Source organism: Typopeltis vanoorti, chromosome 10 (genome assembly GCF_054136105.1).
Source record: "Typopeltis vanoorti isolate ZY-2024b chromosome 10, IOZ_Tvanoo_1.0, whole genome shotgun sequence".
In the NCBI taxonomy this organism is placed as follows: Eukaryota; Metazoa; Arthropoda; class Arachnida; order Uropygi; family Thelyphonidae; genus Typopeltis; species Typopeltis vanoorti.
Genome location: NC_143558.1, coordinates 121,187,110 through 121,206,142, shown reverse-complemented (window position 1 = coordinate 121,206,142; position 19,033 = coordinate 121,187,110). Strand labels below are relative to the sequence as shown.

Here is a 19,033-nt window from a genome sequence, read left to right as displayed (position 1 = left end):
TTGATACGGTACAAAGTGCCTTACGATAGAAATATAAGATCTGATAATGTTGGAGTCTTGACAAGTAACAGACTGATTTGGAGGAAAATTGTAGATAGGAAATTAATAATGATGTAATTTTTTTCATGTAGTACTATCATATCCTGTACACCCCTTGAGGGTACATGGCAGGAATTTGATGATGATGATGAACTCTTCTTTGCACCCTTTCCACAGCTTCTTTATCCCCCTCTGAACCCAGGAGACCAAATCTGTGCACAATAATCCAGATGTGGTCTTATCAAAGCCTTATAAAGAGGCAAAATGACTTCCTTATCTTTACATGTCAAGGTTCACTTCAACATTGCAATTATCCTCTGAGTTGTATTTGCAACTTTTTGCAAATGCAATTGCAATCCTGCTAATATAATATGCTGCTGAAAGTGCATAATCTTACGCTTACTAACTTTAAATTGACAGCCATTTTTGTTTGCCCAAAAATCCAGTCTATTCAAATCATTTTGTAATTGCTGAATATCAGTATCATCCCTGATTGCCCTGCCTATCTTCGCATTGGCAAACAATTGCACATCTGATGTTAAATCCTTCCTGATGTCATTAATGTATAGATTGAGCAATAATGGCCCGAGGACTGAACCCTGAGGTACACCACTGGTCACCTTAAATCTGGCAGATGCACACCCATTGTATACCACTTTTTGATATCTGTCAGTCAACCATCCCCTGATCCAAGTCAAGAGTTTATATTCCAATCCCATTGATAATATTACCTTATTTTATCTTATTTATGATAATGAAATTAAATACAAACAGTTATTAAATCTCAGTGACATTTACAATATATAAGCCCTTTGAAGACATTTGCTGTTTTTAATGAAATAAGATGCTGCAGATATTAGATATGCTAACTATATGATTATGATTATTATCTTTTTTTTGTTTTAGATACTGAGGTATAAAGCTTCTCTTCATGTAGGAAATGTAGAAAACAGAATTAGAAACCTTGAAAATTGTTATATGTAAGAATTGTCATGTTTAACAAGAAATTTTACTGTTTTATATATATGTGTGTGTGTGTGTGTGTGTGTGTGTGTGTGTGTGTGTGTGTGTGTGTGTGTGTGTGTGTGTGCAAAAACATAATATTCACTATATAGATCAATCATGAATTTTTACTGAATATCTCACATTTTTCAGAGTATTGTGAATGGTTTTGTATGAAGTAAAAGATCCTGGTTACATTTAACCAACATGTTTGTTATTTTCCTACATTTTGGTAGTCAGAAAGACATACAAGACTAACTAAATGATATTATGCAAAGAGGTACTTAGCTGACAAAGTTAAATAGTAACCAACAATAACAGTGTTTAAGTCTTAATGATTTGTAGCGGTGGCATCTGATTTGTTGTTTGTTGCATTCATGCTCTTCATATGAAAGGCAGATCAAACTTACTGCAGTTCTGTTGTGAAAAACCTTTTTTTTGTTGTTGTTGTTGTTATTGTATTTTTTTTAAATATACATTTTAATAAAAAATTTTAAAAATCACATCAGACCATAATGGATGACTGAGTGCTACTAAATATAAGTTTGTCATTTCAATTAAGCATTCTTCATCTTCTCATTATTTGTACCTCCATGAAAGAAGTTTGTATTTTTTTTTTCTGGCAGTTAGGTGAGATTGCCAAATTCAAGTGTACATGGCACCCCAGTTTACTAAGTTGTTAGCATATTCACCCTCGAACCAACAGGTTGTGGGTTTAAATCCTGGGTATAAACGTTGCAATTATCTTTAGGTGGGAGGTGAATTTCATTGCCTGTTGTGAGACTACTGCCTTACTTATTGGAAGATTGGAGTAGTGTGAAAAAGTTCTATGTTTAGTTTCTAGAGCAGGATTTCCAGATTAGATAAAAAATAAATAAAGATACTAAATATATATAGATATATATGTATATATATAGAAAAGTAATAAAAATAAATTTTAAAAAATCCTTAGTTTACCCATCATGCTAATGTTCAATAGGTTTACAACCTTTCATTGGTGGAAATTGCTGGCCTGGTTGGCTGAGTGGTTTGCGTATCTGCTCTTCAGCTAAAAGGCTGAGGTTTGAATCCTGCCATGGGCATGTGTTTGTGATTGTCTTTAATTTACAGACAAAAAGTACTAGTGGTGTAGGTGATGATTGTAGTTGGTGGAGACAGAGAGTTGTAGAGTAGATGCCTTCCCTTGATGAGTCTTTGGACTCCTTGGAGGTGTCACGTAATAATAATAATTACATAAAAACTTTGACATGAGAATAGCAGGTCTTATCTTTTCTACAATGTGCAACATATCATGGGTGTTCTTTCTTTGTTTCTTCCTAACTCCAAAAAAACCTGTCCTTTCTTACCAAATATGGAATGTGGCCCTCCCTCTTATACACATCCAAATGCTTGCACCAAGGATATATGGAGGTTTTGGGATTGAAAGATTGTTTTAATTGGCTTTATAGGTATGACTGCAACTTTCATATCGTAATTAAAATCTTTGAAATATTTACAGATACTGCTTTAGAAATTTGCTTTCCAATTTGTAAGGCAGCAGAGTAACTATTCTCCAGAAAAACTTGTAGCATCTGTGATATTGCAGTGATGGTGTAATTTATACCTCTTAATGTGAATGACAAACTCATAAACAGTAGCTTTTAATACTCTATAATATTCTATAATACTTGGATCTTGTTGATACTATTTCATTGTTTTCATTCCCATACCTCAACAGGATCTTCACAGATCAGCAGAGCTGCATGAACTAAGAAATGCAATGGATAACAGTGATTTAGATGTTATAGTTTCAGAAAACAAGCCTAATTTTCATTGTAAAAACTGTCTCACACTGGATAATGAAATTAATATGTCATGAAGACAACTACAGACATCCATGCCTATGGCAGGATTTGAACCTAGAGCCTTTTGGCTAGAGAGCAGTTACATTAACTACTTAGTTACAAATTAAATATGAATAAAGACAATAGAATAAGCAAAGCTAGTATAGCTTTGCTTGTTCTATTTTCAGGTGAATAAATTTACATGGAATAAGAGAGAGAAGTTAGCCACATCCCTAGCCCACAAAATAACAGTATACAAGATAGTGTTGAAACCAGTTTATAACTTATGGATCTGAGAGTTGGGTTAGAAATAAAGCACTTGATCAAAGACTAGAAACCATAGATTTGAGAGAGTTCTGAGAAAAATTAGGAAAATGAACAAATGACATCAGTAACAGAATCATATTAAAAGTGAAGATATTAGGAAGAAACTTGACATTCCGTGTGTTGAGGCTTAAATACTGGGAGGACATCATGTTGGAGGTTTAATGGAATATTTACAGCACTAGAAAATATTAAAAACTAATCTTAATGCTTCCAATATTTCATCTCAGTCACCATGACATCTTCAAGGATTACAAATAACTCTTGTAACACACACTGAAATACAGCACAATGCTAAGTGAAATGCATGGGTGACTCTTAAAGTCCTATCTAGGTGGTGTGCCCTCTGTGCATTTGTAGGTGGCCTAGGATGTAAAGCAGGATCTCTGATAATTAATGTTTCCCAAATTTTTAGGAAGTTTTATGCAACCATATTTATTTAAATTCAGTTGATTTCTGAGTGCCACTGTGGATTCTAAAAACAATTTTTCTTTTTTGAATTTACTATGATGGAGCATGGTGGTTTTTCTCCATGAGATCCTGGGTTGTATCCAAAACATGGTTTGTAAGGCCAGATTGACCATAGTCATGATTGCAGATGTATGATTTGTGTGTTCTTCTAAATGGATGGTTGCCAATCTATCTGTCTGTCCAAAGTAAGCCAGCTTGCAGGAACAGGGTATTTTATATACTTCAGCCACTGAGAGTGGAGGGAGGTGATCTTTGGTAGACTAGATAAGGGTAGCAAGCTTATGGTGGGACTTAAAAGCTGTGTAGAGGTTGTTCTTTTTTTAAGGACCTGGATATTTTTTCTAATGTGCCACGGATGTAGGAGATGGTGATGACATTATTGGCATTCAGGAATGTGTAAGCAAAAGTTATCTCAATCGGTAGAGTCACTTAAACAGAATGAGAGAAAAAAAAAGGTAAGCAAAACAGGAATGTTTGATGCCAGGAAAAAGACCCAGAAGACAACCAAAATGTAAGTAGATTGATGCAGTTAGAAGTTCTTTAGAAGACTGAAATATAAGATCTGACAAGATTGGAGTCCTGGCAGATAAGACTAATTTGTATGAAAATTGTCAGTAAGAAGTTAGTAATAATATAAACTTTTTGTGTAGAACTGTCATAAGATCCTGTGCACCACTTGAGGGCACATATCAAGAATTTCATGATATCAATTACTGTTGATTTTGTGATCTGTGTATTTCTTGTCATTTGTTTTTTTTTTTTTTTGTACTTATTTAATTAATAAATTTCAGTTTTTTTCTGTCTTCCTGATGAAAGTAGTCAGATTTGACTGACAGAATACAGGAAAATAATAAAAAGTTATCAGTTAAACACAGTGCTTTTTTTTCTGGCGGTACGCAGTACCGGCACCTTTTTTCTTAAGTTTTTTAAAAATTTGCGATTTATTGACAGCAAAATGTATTATAAATATTCTGGTAGATGGTACTGTGTTCACGAATTGAATTTTCAGGTTTGATTACTCATAAGTTGGTACACAACCGGAAACAGGAAGTTGTTCACTTCCGATTGCTTCCAATATCAGGTTTATCAGTTCTATATTCACTCTGCAACAGGCAGGTGTTCACTTGAGTTTTGAATTAATCTAAGTTAAATCAGTGCAATCATTGTTCAAAATGAGTAAAATAAGTAGTTACTTTATGCTAATGAGTAAAAAAAAAAAAAAAAAGGAAGGCTGAAGAAGCAGAAATTGTTGAATCTACTTGTGATCCTGTAAAACAGAAAACTTGCACCGAAAATGCACTTGGTGAAGAGAATCACGAAACCAAGACCGAAGATCCACATGGTCAAAAGGAATCAGATTCTGATAATGATTGACCCGAATGTTGGACACTTTTGCAGAAAAATTACTACAGCGAGAGAAACGAGTGGCTGTATGTCCAGAATAAAATGTTGGGCTGTAAAGTGTGTTGTGATGTCGAAAGTCTTGCCGTCGATAAACACATGAGAACGAAAATTTCAGTGGAGTGAGCAAATGGTAAAATCAGTCATTTGGAAAATCTCGTAAACAACAATTAATGTCATTAAGAAAAAAGATTTACGATCATAAAGGGAGTGCAGTGCACAAAGTGTACCAAAAAATAAAATCTGAAGAAAAAAACGAAACATTAGAGAAAGTTTTCCTAAATATTTTGTCTCATAATAAAGACGACAGGAAAAGTGTTTCGAACCACTTACAAAGTTGCAAGGAGAAATCAGTCATTTAACAACTTTGAAGACGAAATAAATTTACAGGAACTTAATGGCCTAAACATGGGATATACTGTTCATTCTGCAAATGCTTGCATTAACATTGTGAGCCACATTGCAAATGAAATGTGAAAAACATTAATAGACAATATAATGGACTCCAAGAACAAAATATCGTTACTTATTGATGAATCGACAACCTTGATTATTATTGTTCGTGTAGTTCTTCCTGAACTTTCGGCTCCTTTGAGTCTTTTTCTAGATTTGATCGAATTATCAGTAACTGCTAGAGGGATTCTAAACTCTTTAATTAGTCATCTTGAGTGTTTAGGATTATCTGAAGATTGCTTAAAGGAGTATTTATTGTTCTGTAACTTGTGATGGTGCAGCCGTGTTGTTTGGTGTGCATAATGGTGTAAGGAGGCGAATGCAAGAGAAGTTTCCTAGTGTTATTTTCTGGCATTGTGCTAGCCATCGCCTTGAATTGTCTGTTAGTGACACAGTGAACAGTGTGGCTGGAATGAATCACTCTAAGAGTTTCATGCACAAACTTTATGTGACTTATCATCAAGCTTCACCTAAGAATGTTAGGGAACTACAGGAATGTGCAGCGACTCTAGAACATCAACTTCTTAAAATTGGCCGAATTTTAAGCACTCGCTGGATTGCATCTAGCTGTTACACTGTTTCTGCAGTGTGACAAGACTTTGAAGCCCTTGTCCATCCCTTTCTGCAGTCAAAAGAAGACAGCAGAAGAAGCAAAACAGATTGCTTTCTTTATGAGGGCCTTTTAGACTTAGTGAACTAAGTCTAGATTTACAAGAGAGAAATATTAACTTGTACAAAGCAGACAGGAAGATAAAGAATACAGTTCAACTTTTTGAAGAAAGAATTGAAAACCCTGGTCCATACTGCAGTATTTTTCTTCAAAGTCAGAAGAACATGAAGTTCAAAGGGATTGAGCTCCACATAAATGAAAGACACAGTAGAGTACAAGTATTGGCCAGAAAATCCTGGGAAACCTCTGACATTTGGTCAAGCCAAAATTAAAAAGTTAGCAATCAAATTTCGCTTAAATAAAAGAGAAGCAGTTCGTGGTTTCCATAAATATCATCAAGAAAATAAAGTCCCGGACATACTACTTCCTCTAAAGCACGCTTTGGGCACAATTGCAATATCTTCCAGTGACTGTGAAAGGGGTTTCTCTCAGATGAATCTTATAGTAACTTCATCTAGGTCATCTCTGCTTGTACGGACAACTTCTGTACTGATGTTCATCAGGATAGTAGGACCTCCTCTCACTCAGTTCAACTCTAGCAAATATGTGGACTCATGGCTGCTCCGAGGTCATCATTCTGCAGCTGATACCAAAAGCAAGAAGCGATCTAGAGACGACGAGGGTACATCGGAGGATATGTTAAAAGTGTGGAAGTTGCTGTAATAACATCTTCATGGTGAGTACCAGCACCTTTTTTTTCCAGAAAAAAAAGCACTGGTTAAATATAACATGCAATCTTTTTAATTTAATAAAGATAGAGAGCCACAATGCAAAATGCTTTCTTAACATTAGAAGGGTTCTTTCATTGTTTGTCATAATGTGCAAGTGATTGATGTGTAAGTATTAAAAAAAAAAAAAAGGAAAAAAAATGACATCAAGAAAATGTAATTTTTTTCTAATTTTTTAGTGTTGAGTCCCATACACGAGAGGTTGGTTAATCAACCTATAGTACATTAGTACCATGTATGAGTAGTGGGTTGGGAAAGGAGAAACTTGTTTATGCTTGATTTAAAAGCCTGTATATATTATTCCTTGGGAAACACATCAAGGGGAACACTGTTCCACAATACAGCAGTAAAGTAACAGGGATGAAGGAGGAGGAAAAGAAACTTGTTCTATAGGTTTCAAGGTGTACTGTGAAGGGATGTTGGGCAGCGACTGCGCTTGTTCCAATGGACTTAGTGCTGAGTGGAGGAATTATTGATGCTATTTCAGATGAACATTTTCCATGGAAATATTTATAGAATACACATTGCAGAATCTAAACGTGAAAGTGGAAGGAGTGAGCTGGTAAGAGATGGGTTATTAATCAATCTAATTGCTTTCCTCTGTATTGAGTTAAGCATTTTGAGGGAGTTGATAGAATTATCAGGGAGTTCAAAGCCCATCAAATTCTACTCCAAATATGAGAGCAGTATCCAATAGCTGGACAGATTTGTGATTTGTATAAAGTTAACAGCTGTTAAGAGGTGAAATAATGTCTTGAGCAAAGAGAAATCCTAGTTTTTTTTTAGAAGTTGAGGATGCATTGGTTGTGATATGTTATGCCAGGAGAGATGTTGATGTCAAATGGTTTAACATTGCCAAATAAATTTTGTAAAGCAGTGTGAAATTCTATTTCATAATGAAAAACAAATTTTAAAAAATAAGTAATTTCTATGGGAAATAAATGTTAGTAGGGAATGTATCAGAAAATATGATGTAAGTTAAAACTATTTCGCTTTATAATTTTCTCTAACAAAAGTTTGCTTCATTTGGCATCACTTATACTAATTGTTCTAAAGATTTAGCTGTCCATATTAAAGTAATTTAACTTGACCATTCTCAGTTACTGCAAAATCATTTTTGTCTATTTAGAAATACTCTGAATAACAAATTTGATATGCACTTTATATAAACTAGAATAAAATTTCAGTTTTTTAAAAATTTGGCTAATATGTTGCAGAGCTCTTTGAGAGCTATTCTAGTATAATTCGTTAACTCCCGCATGTTGGTTATACAAATACACAAGTCTGCCAATAGTTTGTGACTATCAAAAAATGTATAAAAAATTACCAGATTCAGCTTATGAAAATTTCATTACTTGCAGAATCTTCAGCCAAATCTCTTAGTCCTCTTCACTATCAAGTAATTAAGTTACAGAGTATGAAATAACTTGAAATAAATGTATAACAGTAAAAACACCATGAAAGGCTTATGTGTTCATCACACATGTTGATTGGATTTTAATGGTATAGATGTGAATACAGATTGATAAGAAAATAATGATTTATTGACTTAATTGCTACTATTTTGCTGGTATTCTATCCAGCATCTTCAGAGCACACAAACAAAGTGCGTTACAGTAGAGAGACAGCTGCAATTGGGTGTACCAGTGGGACTAGTATGAGCAATTGTAGCATGCAACACAAAGACTAAAGTCCTAATTAGGTGCCATCTAAGTTGGGGGGGGGGGGGAATGAGAGAGCAAGCAAGTATTAATTTGGTCTTAGGATGACTGTCTCCCAAATCTTTGGTAGATTTATACAGCCATACTTGTTGAGGTTTAGAGTATGTTTCAAGGCTTCTATTGATTCCAGGAACAACCTCTCTGACTTGTAAAAGCTTCTGTGCAGCACTACTTTTGTTTTTTTCCAATTGATCCTGTGTGTGGGGATATTCAAAGCATGGTCTGCTAGAACTGACTTGCCATAGCGAAAGTGCCAGATATATTTTTTGTGTTCACTGAGGCTGATGTCCACAGTTCTTTCTGTCTGTCCATAGTAGGCTCAATAACATGAACAGGACACTTCATAGACTCCTGGATGTGATAAAGGAGAGAATTTGTCTTTAGGGGAATGGATGAGAGTTGCCAATTTTACATAAGGTTTAAATATGGTGCATAGTTGGTGTTTGTTAAGCACTCTAGATATCTTTTCAGATGTGCCTTTAATGAGATGGTGGCAGATTTGTTGTAGTCTTCTGTGGTAGACAGTGAGGGGACTTTTGTGGGGCATTTAGTATTTTATCTATCTTATGGAGATTATAGCCATTGGTCAGGAAGGTGTGACTTAGGTGAGAAAGTTCAGCAGTGAGAGCAATGTCATTGGAACAAATTGCTCTAGCTGTATGGGTTAGTGTTTTAAGATACCATATTGTTTGGAAAGGTGATGGTGTGATTGTTTGTGTAAATATCTCCCTGTATGTGTGGGTTTTCTGTAAACCGAGAATGATAAGGAACCTTCTGGAAGACATGATTAGTGTGTCCAGGAAGGGCAGACAGTCATTGGCTTTTAGTTCCATTGTAAATTGGATTTTTGGGTGCTGGCTATTTAGATGCATTAAAAATGTATTCAATGTGTCTGGGCCATTTGGCCAAATAGCACACACATCATCAACATAGCATAGCCAGAGACTAGGTTTGAGAGTGGTATTGATAGCTAGCTTTTCCAAATGTTCTATGTTGAAGTTGGCTAAGGGGGGGGGGGGATCCCATAGCTGTCCCATCTAATTGTTTGTATATTTTCCCTTTCCATGTAAAATAAACCTGCCTGTACTGTGAATTTAAATAGCTGAAATACATCAGGGGGAAATTGTGAATTTAGTAAATTAAGGGTTTCAGTTAATGATACGTTCGTGCAAAACTCACCATTAATTCTGAACTTTTTAAGGTGTGGTTTTCTAAAATACTTTTTTGGTGGGTAGAATTTTTAACAAAAGAGGGAGAATTGTTTGTGAAAGCAGCTAGTAATTTGGCTAAATGTTTAGCAAGTTTATATGTAGGACTGTTTATACTATCTACAATAGGGCGTAAAGGTGTACCTTGTTTGTGAATTTTTGGAGCTCCATATATCCTGAGTGTTTTAACATGAAAGGGCTTGAGTTTGTTCACTGTTTCTTTAGGCCAGGAAGTGATTTTGTTCAATAATTTGCACACCTTATTCTTTTGTGAGTTGGTGGGATCCCGATCTATAATTTGGTATGTTGACTGGTCTTGGAGAAGTGCGTGCATTTTGCTTTCATATTCTGTTGTATCTATCACCACAGTTGCATTTCCTTTGTCTGATTTGGTTATGGTAATGCGGTTATTATTGTGTAGCTCTTTTAGAGCCATGATGTGGGATACCGTGCGGTTAGCCTAGTGGCTTTACGCTCCGCAACCATATGACTGGGGAAGGAGTGTCCCAGGTTCAATTCCCATTGAAGATATGAGGAATTTGAGGATCTTCCTCAGCCAAGTTAGCTGGTCTTGGGCATGGGCAGTAGGGTTTTTCCCTGCCAGTTTATCTGGCATTTTTCATCCCGCAAGCAGGCAAACTGGCCCGGTGAACACACGGATCTACAGCCATAAATACTTAACCCCTCATGAGGGGGGCTCAACTCATCCCAATAGGGACAGGGGAGAAAAAGGGAGGAAAACTCCATATGAATAAATTATTTGGAATATTATTTTTGGGACGCTTAAAATAGACTAGGATGTTGGCCATGTCTAACCGAATATTATTGGCTATTGCTGGAGGCAGGTGTTGCCGTGTTCAATGGAAGCCATTATTTTGGCTTTTGGAACTTCTTTAGGAGTAACTGCAAAATTGTGTCCCTTACTTAACACACTCGTGGCTTCTTTGGTTAAGGTTACCGATGATAAGTTCACAACGACACCATCTTGGTGTGATTGCAGCCACTACGTAGCAATGCGTTGTTGGAGGATTTCAAATTTCTTCTGGTGCCGGTTTTTAACTTTGGCAAATTCTTTGTTGGCTGTAGAGTCGGAGATGCTGTCCAGGATATCCCATAGCTCTGGGTTCAAAATGTTAGATAGTATATCACGTAGTGCATTGATGAAAGAATTTAGTTTAGATAATGATAATTCTTGGTGAGTAACATATAACTGTTCCCGTAATAGTGCTAAACTCACTCGTTTATAAATACGTTGGGCTTTGGCCAAGTGAAACTTGTTCTTAATTTTTACACACTTTGGTATCAAATTAGTGTCTTGGCACCCTTTTAAGGCACCAAGCAATTTCTCAGCACCTAGCAGTTAAGTCAATAAAGAGTTATTTTCTTATCAATCTGTGTTTGCATCTATTCCATTAAAATCCAATCAACAGTAAAAAAAAAAATTTAATGTAGTGCACACGACATTATAGATAAAGAGATTGAAGTAGTCAGAGAAAAATATTAATTATATATGTAAAAAAAAAGTTGAGGAGCAGTAATGTTAGTTATTTATCAAAATTACTTCCCAAAATTTTAAGTTTTAAGATAATCATTTCTGTTAAATTTGCTCTCCAGAGTGGATCTTCCCACATCTCTCTTTATGTAACTTTTCATTAGAAAATAGCTTTTATGGAGAATTTTTGTTAGGTTCCATTGAAATCTCTAACGGGAAGAATTCCTTATCTGAACTAGACTAACGATGACATTCTTGTTTGATCATATAAAAGCAGGTCATACGAGCAAGGCACTTCTACATTGGACAAAATCTGATTTGCCTTTCTGTAAGCATATGAAAGTAACTTATGTATTGAATAAAAGGAAGTGAGCAGCAGAATTTCAGAGTACAGAATTCTGGTAGTCTTTTCTGAGACACCTTAGATATATATAACACAAAACCAGATGTTTTCTGTAGAAGGCAGAGAACAATGATTATAGTTTTATTTTGTCTGCAAGGTGATGTCAAAACCATTAGATAGAAATTTGTATTTTATGAACTCTGATTCCTGTTTTAATAGCACACAAAATAAAGACTTTGGGCACAGTAGATTAATACTTGGACACCCAGTGTTTTGAATGGAAGATCTGGCATTAATATATCCATGTACAGTTGATTCTCACTTATAAAGTGAGCAAATGCCATTATAACAAACTACTGAAAAGTCATGAAAAATCTTCAAAGGTACAAAATTATGCTGAAGGAAATTCACTATAATTAGAGCTTGAAAAATTTTGCTGGCTCACCAGTTAGGCAGATTTCTCACTAATCAGATATCAGACTGGGTTGAGTGCATCTATCAACTAATATGCCACAGTCATGTTCATTCTCAAACCTGATCAATTATAAGGTTTATTAATGATATGGCTAATTTTTATCCTGTGTAACTACCAATGTAGAAGCAATTTAACTTTTAGTAGGAAATGAATTTTGCGGCCAAGTGCTGGGACCACCAATTAACTCACTTATTGGGGGCCAGAAATAGCTTGAAAAATTCTGTTTGGTCTCAGGGGCAAAGTTTCAGGGTTTCTGAATTATTTAAAAAAATAAATATATATAATAAGTAAATATAATTATTTAAAAAATAAATAAAGTTGTATGTGTTACAACTATAGTTGTAACACATACAACTTTAGCGTGTTTATCAGTCACTGAAATATGAAGGGGAGAAAAAAAATACATTTTATCAGATACATGAATATCTATTTTTTTATTTATTAATGATTATCGTTTCATGTTTTCAGTTCTTATGGTATGTTTTGAATCACTATTTTATGAAAAAAGTTTTAACTATCATTATGAAGAAATGTTTAGGATAAAAACATTTGAAATTGTCATTAAAACCTCAGTAAAATAAAACTATTAGGGCTATAGTATGTTTCATTAATATGTAATTATTACTAAAATGTCCAATAAATTAATTACATGCTTTAACTTCATCAGTGGGTTTCCTGAATTCAGAATGATTCCAAAACATTAGTGGATAGACAAATTGAGTCATGTTATACAAATGCATATGCACAAACTGTTATTATGCAAGTAACAGACACCTCCATAGCACAGTCGGAAGAATGGTGGATCCTTTTATTGGAAAAGACCTGGGTTTGATTCTCATGATGAGAGGAAATGTGTATATTTTGGATGTGTGTATATGAATCTTTAAGTGATTTTAATCAAATGAACATGAGTTACCCATTCTCAATGGATATAGCAGAATTTTACCTTCCAGAAAGTTGGGTTTTTCTCCTACAAAACAGGGATATGTGTTGTGTAGATTATCCTCTCATGACGAGTCCTAGAACTCCATGGAGGTGTCATATAATAATAATAATAATTAATAATTGTATGTAAAAAAATACAATCATTTTGAATATTACTTCCTCCCCCTTCTAGAACTCATTTTTCTGGAGATTCCACCTTGTCATTTCCAGGTGCTTTAGTTAAAGAACATGTTTCTTTACTTCAGAGACAACTTCCAATAGAGGTAAAAAATTTGAAAATTTTAATTTCAGAAACTATATACCATACTATATTGTAATTATGACATCATAACACAGCAAATTGATTTTTATATCTGCAATGTTCTCAGAAAATCAGTCATCATTGTAATACTGTAACATATGATTCTTTCATTGTTCAGAATATACTGAAATCAAGAATGTTAGGAAATGTGTTTCTAGATTAGTAGTTCTTCCTGGAAGTTACCAAAAATTTTTGATATGATCATTGAATATTTTTTATGAATACTGTTGTTTGTCACTATCTTGGCACTTATTTCAGCAATGCCAAAAAAGTGCCAAGATAGTGACAAATGATAGTGACATCTGTGCAGTGCTAATTTGTCTTTCTTTATGTACATATATAATCCTCTTACAAAGGAATGAGTTGAGTACAAATGCAATATGTTGCTTGTCGATCATAGCACTCTGCATTCCTCCTTCCAGGAATCTTTCAGTGTGACCAATACAATTTCAATATGATATACAGCTAACTTCCTGAATTATGATTTTTGTGCTCTTCGCCAGTGTGAAAAAAAGATAGTTTCATCTCCCTCCCCTCTAAAATCTGTTTCTGTCTTATTTCCAGCAAAAGATATCCTCATTACCTGCTCTTATTATGTTTCTTACTGGATTGCCTAAGGATTAAAGCTAAATAACTAGAAAGTTTCAACACCTCCATGTAGGTGTTGAAACTTTTTTTTACTTGGTTATACTATAATTTAAAGATGCCAAGAAATTATATTCTTGGTTTCATCCTTTATCCAAGTGTATGCAAACAAAGTTTGCACATGAAGTCACTTCACGACTGGGTTACTTGTCTATAGAGGCTAATGACTTTGCATTAATTGCCTTAGTATCCCATAATGCAATGCACATATCCTTACAGACATGTATAATGCATTATGGGAAGGGTCACTACCCAGACTGGTTTCGACCTTTATTGAAGAGAAAAAGTAAAGAGATGCTCATCATAGTCCTAGAGTAGTTAGTATAGGGGTGCAAAAGAGCCTGATAGTATTAGGAGAAAGAAAAGACAGGTAGATAGTATGAGAGATAGAGAAAAGGCTTCAGCTCTTTTTTATCAACATATAGCCAAAAGCTATCAGTTTATCCCTTTTCACCAATCTCATATAGATGAACAACCAAAAGACCAATTGAAACTAAAGTGCAAAGATGACTGATACCCAGGTTGTTAGCCTTATCTAAGTTAGCCGCCTTGAGTTGGCCTTCTCTGCCTGGGATTGCTCTCCAGTCATCCCTGCAATTGACTATAAGACCACATTGAATTTAGAGGATGGAACTATTTAAAAAAACCTCTCATAGCAAGAATAGAATTTATAAGATCTTATAACACTAAAAAAATAAAAGAAACAATTGAAAACAATAAAAATATGAAAATATTAAGAAAACATTTATCAGTTGGCAAAAGTCAAATAACTGCAATAAAATATAAGAATGAAACTACAATTAGGAACCAAGAACAAATCCTAAGCAGGCTAGAAGAATTTTATAAAGAATTCTATAGTGATCCTTCAACAGATAAATCAAATATAAATAACTCTTCTCCATCACATATGGAATTCATCCCCCCATTCACTTCAGATGAAATAAAACAAGCATTAAAACAAATGAAAAATGGAAAATGTCCTGGTGAAGACCTAATTCACATAGAATTGATTAAATGGGGAGGAAACAATATAATTCACCATGTCACAAACTTACTAAATCTATGCCTAGAAGAGGGGAAGATACCAGAAAATTGGAAAAATGCTACTCTGATACTGTTATTTAAAAAAAGGGGACAAAGAAGAAGTAAAGAACTATAGACCAATTAGTATTCTCTCTAATCTGTACAAAATTCTCACAAAAGTAATAACAAACAGGTTAACACCTCTTCTAGACTCGAATCAACCAGTAGAACAAGCAGGATTCCATAAAAGCTTTAACACAAGTGATCATATTCATGCAATAAAACAAATAAAGAAAAAGGAAGAAAACTGCCTCTCTGTTTAGTCTTCACTGATTATGAAAAAGCATTTGATTCCATCAAAACTAATGCAATAATCAAAGTACTCCAGAATCAGGGAGTTCCTGGAGAATATATGGGCCTCCTCCAGGCAATATACCTCACTGCAACAGCAACAATCCAACTTCACATGAGTAGCAATAAAATATCAATTGAAAAAGATGTCCAACAAGGAGACTATCTATTACCCAAAATGTTTACAGCAGTCCTTCCAGAAATATTTAATAATATAAACTGGACAAACCTTGGTATAAAAATTAATAACAGAAAAAACTTAACATACCTAAGATATGCAGATGATATAATTTTTGCAAACACTCCAAAAGACCTTAATATAATGATAGAAGACCTATGTCGTGAAAGCAGAAAAGTCAGTCTAAAGATAAACAGAGAAAAAACTAAAATCGTGTTTAATCATTTTGTAACACCAAAAAACATAATAATAGAAAACAATTTCTTTTAAAGAGTCTCTTCATTTACATACTTAGGTCATCTCATTGATCTAAACTGTGGACTCCAAAAGGAAATAAATAGGAAAGTTCAACTTCTCTGGAGTGCATTCAGAAAATTGCAAAGCAATTTTCAAAACAATGATGTCCCACTCTGTTTAAAAAAGAAGACATTTAACCAGTGTATACTTCCAGTCATCTCATATGGTTGTGAAGCTTGGTCGCTAACAAAAGCACTGGCAAAAAAATTAAACTCAAAGAAAAATGGAGAGGTTGATGATAAGCATCACATTAAAAGATAAGAAGCCAGACTCGCATCACTGACATCATTCTTCACCACAAGAGACTAAAATAGAAATGGGCCGGATGTCTATCCAGAAGAAAAGAAGTGATGGACCACCATACTAACAAACTGGATTGCTAAAGAAGGGAAACGAGGCTGAGAACATCCTAAAAAAAGGTGGAGTGATGAATTGTCAAAGTTTGTTGGGGAAAATTGGTCAACCATTTTTCCCCAACAAAGAACTGGAAAGAACTGGAGGAGGCCCGCATCCAGAAGTGGACAGAAAATGGCTGAAAAAAGAAAAAGCAAGAATAGACAGAATTTTATCTTCCCCCGGTGAATATTGCATAATGTGGTGGTCTACACCATCTAGTCCAAAATTTGATATTTCCTAGAATGCTTCTTTCTAAATACAAAAATCATCTGACTGAACAATAAAATTTCCACAGTAAAATATTATATAGCAACTGAATGTCATATTGCTGGTTTTCAAATCCATGTTTCTTTCTAACTTTCCATAAATGATATTTTAATTTATTAAATATAAAAATCAAAATTCTCTTCCCATTGCTGACAAATGGTGTAGTACTGCAAAAAAATAACCTGTTCTGTTGTAATGGAATGTCCGACACATTACATAATCTGTTCCAAATACACAGCGCAAGACGGCAGCTGTAGAATGCATGTTCTACTGTTTTCAATCAGTAACAGATCCCAAAGATTGGATCTCCAATGTTAAAGTACCTCCATTTGATGATATTGACTGGAAGGCAGCCGTATGCAATTCTCCAAGCAAGATCCCTCCTGTTAGGGGTATCCTTGGAACTTCAATAAGTTATGAAATAAAGTATTGTCAGTACCCAACTGTGGAAGTTTGCAGCGAAAGAGATTAAAGATTTCTTTATACCAAATTTTACTTATTTTAATGGAAAGAATGTCAATGCCAGCGTTGTAGCAGTCTTAGAGTTAAGCACAGAGTGTTGCAGTATTCAGGAACAATGTCAGCTTTTGGATCTTTATAATCATTTACTCCTAACAGGGGAAGATGAAAACCCAGGTAGTACAGGAGAAAGTTTGCAAATGCATGATTGGTCTGCAATATTTTATGGATTTTTGAATCTATATTGCTTAAATAGCAGAATTTTTAAGACTGGAAGCCCAAATCTTTCATGCTTCTTTGATAGTTGAAGAAATCCCTTTTTAACTTCTTGGTATTGGTTGGACCAAAAAAATTGCACAGGCTTACTATATCATTGCTTTTCCTCAGCTTCTGTGATGTCTGTAATATTTGTGTAATGTACAACTGAGCAGAAAAGATTACTGTTTTGAGTACTATGGCTTTAGAAGAAAAGGAGAGTGGCCCTATTTTCCAGTCTTCTAACATTTCAAAGTTTGGTAATATTGGGTAAGTGAAGAAGGGAATTCCATGTATAATGAGGGGTTCTTTCTTAAAAGGAATGCCTCCAAGATCCCACTTTCCAAAAACTTTTAATTTTGCCTTGTCTGCATTAATAGTTAATTTACTGCTTTTGCTGAATTTTTCCAAAATACCAAAAAATATATATATGGAATCATTATCCTTCAAAGTTCTCACTACATCATCGGCATATGCTAATACCTTATTTTCCTTCACAGTTGAAGGAACTGTTCCTCGCACAGTATGTGTATTGTCGACTTCTTGTAAGAAAGGTTCAAGAAGAACCAATGCAAAGAGTAGTGGACTAAAAGGGCAACCTTGCTTAACTCCTTTTCGAATTTTGATGTCTGACAGGAACCCATTAACTAGGAAGCAGGTGGTTGAATTGGCATGGGCTCCTTTGATAATGGATAGCAGTTTTTTACCTACACCAATTTGCTGGAAGATGTGGAATGGAAACGGATGCTGGATATTATCAAATGCTTGAGTTAGATCTACTGATAGCACTGCCATCAACTGCTTTTTCATATTAACTAAGCAGATTAGATTATGTAGCAGAAATAGATTAAATTCTTCTGCTTGGCCTGGAACTCCATACACCTGTGTGCTTTCAATTATGTATCTCATTCTCATTTTGAGCCTGTTATTGATAATGTGGAAAAATATCTTTTAGTCAGTACATAGAGAAATAGGTTTCCAGCTGCTGATTAAGGTGTGATCTTTATTAGGTTTTGAAATGAGGACAGTCTAGCTTGCTACAAATTCACTAGGTATGTGTCCTGATGAGAGAAAAGAATTAAATAGTATAACTAGAATGGGAAGAATAAAATCCCAGACTTTGCAGTAAAGTTCTACCCTAGGCCATCAGGTCCTGGGGGTTTTTTCTTGTTTGGCATTCTTTATAGGCTGTAGTAACTTCAGATGCTGTAATGCAGGAGTGTCAAACTCAATTGTACCTCAAGCCATTTGCCATAAAAGCGTATTTCAAGTGAGCCACAAAAAATTTACGACTAAAAAAAGCTGCACTTAATTAGAATCAAAAGGAAGTGAAAAAATGAACTGGAATACAAATAAATTGGAAAATTAATAATGAAAATTTAATTTATTCTAAGTCATTACAAGACATAAAATAATAGTATAATGATTATGATAACTCAAAAAAATAGAGTATTTTTTATTATATTAATATTTGCAACATATAGCATTTAAACCAAATTAAACTGAAATTAAAATATTATTTGAACAAATATAAATATTTATACAGTCTAAAAAAAGTAAACGGTGTCATTAATAACCATCACAAAAATTTACAGAGCCTTCTATTAGTTTGAAATTTTTTGTGTTTATATTGAAATAAAATACTTCTGTTTTTTGGGAGAAAATGTCTATATTTTGGGAAAATATTTTTAAATGTCAATGATAATATTTTGGGATAAAAAATATATACTTGCATAATATAATTATAGTAATTTTAAATAATTTAA

The 19,033-nt window shown here is 34.3% G+C and overlaps 1 protein-coding gene across 5 annotated transcripts in view; it reads left to right on the top strand.

The window, feature by feature from the left end:
• The window catches only part of Vps16B (Vacuolar protein sorting 16B), a 289,159-nt gene that overhangs the window by 128,831 nt on the left and 141,295 nt on the right, over positions 1–19,033 (top strand). For 4 of the 5 annotated variants that reach the window (XM_090399626.1, XM_090399624.1, XM_090399623.1 and 1 more), the window contains exons 10-11: positions 946–1,019; positions 13,268–13,358. In XM_090399626.1, the coding sequence (XP_090255752.1) occupies positions 946–1,019; positions 13,268–13,358 (165 nt within the window). The remainder of the gene's footprint in view (positions 1–945; positions 1,020–13,267; positions 13,359–19,033) is intronic. The other variant, XM_090399627.1, reaches the window with a different exon arrangement.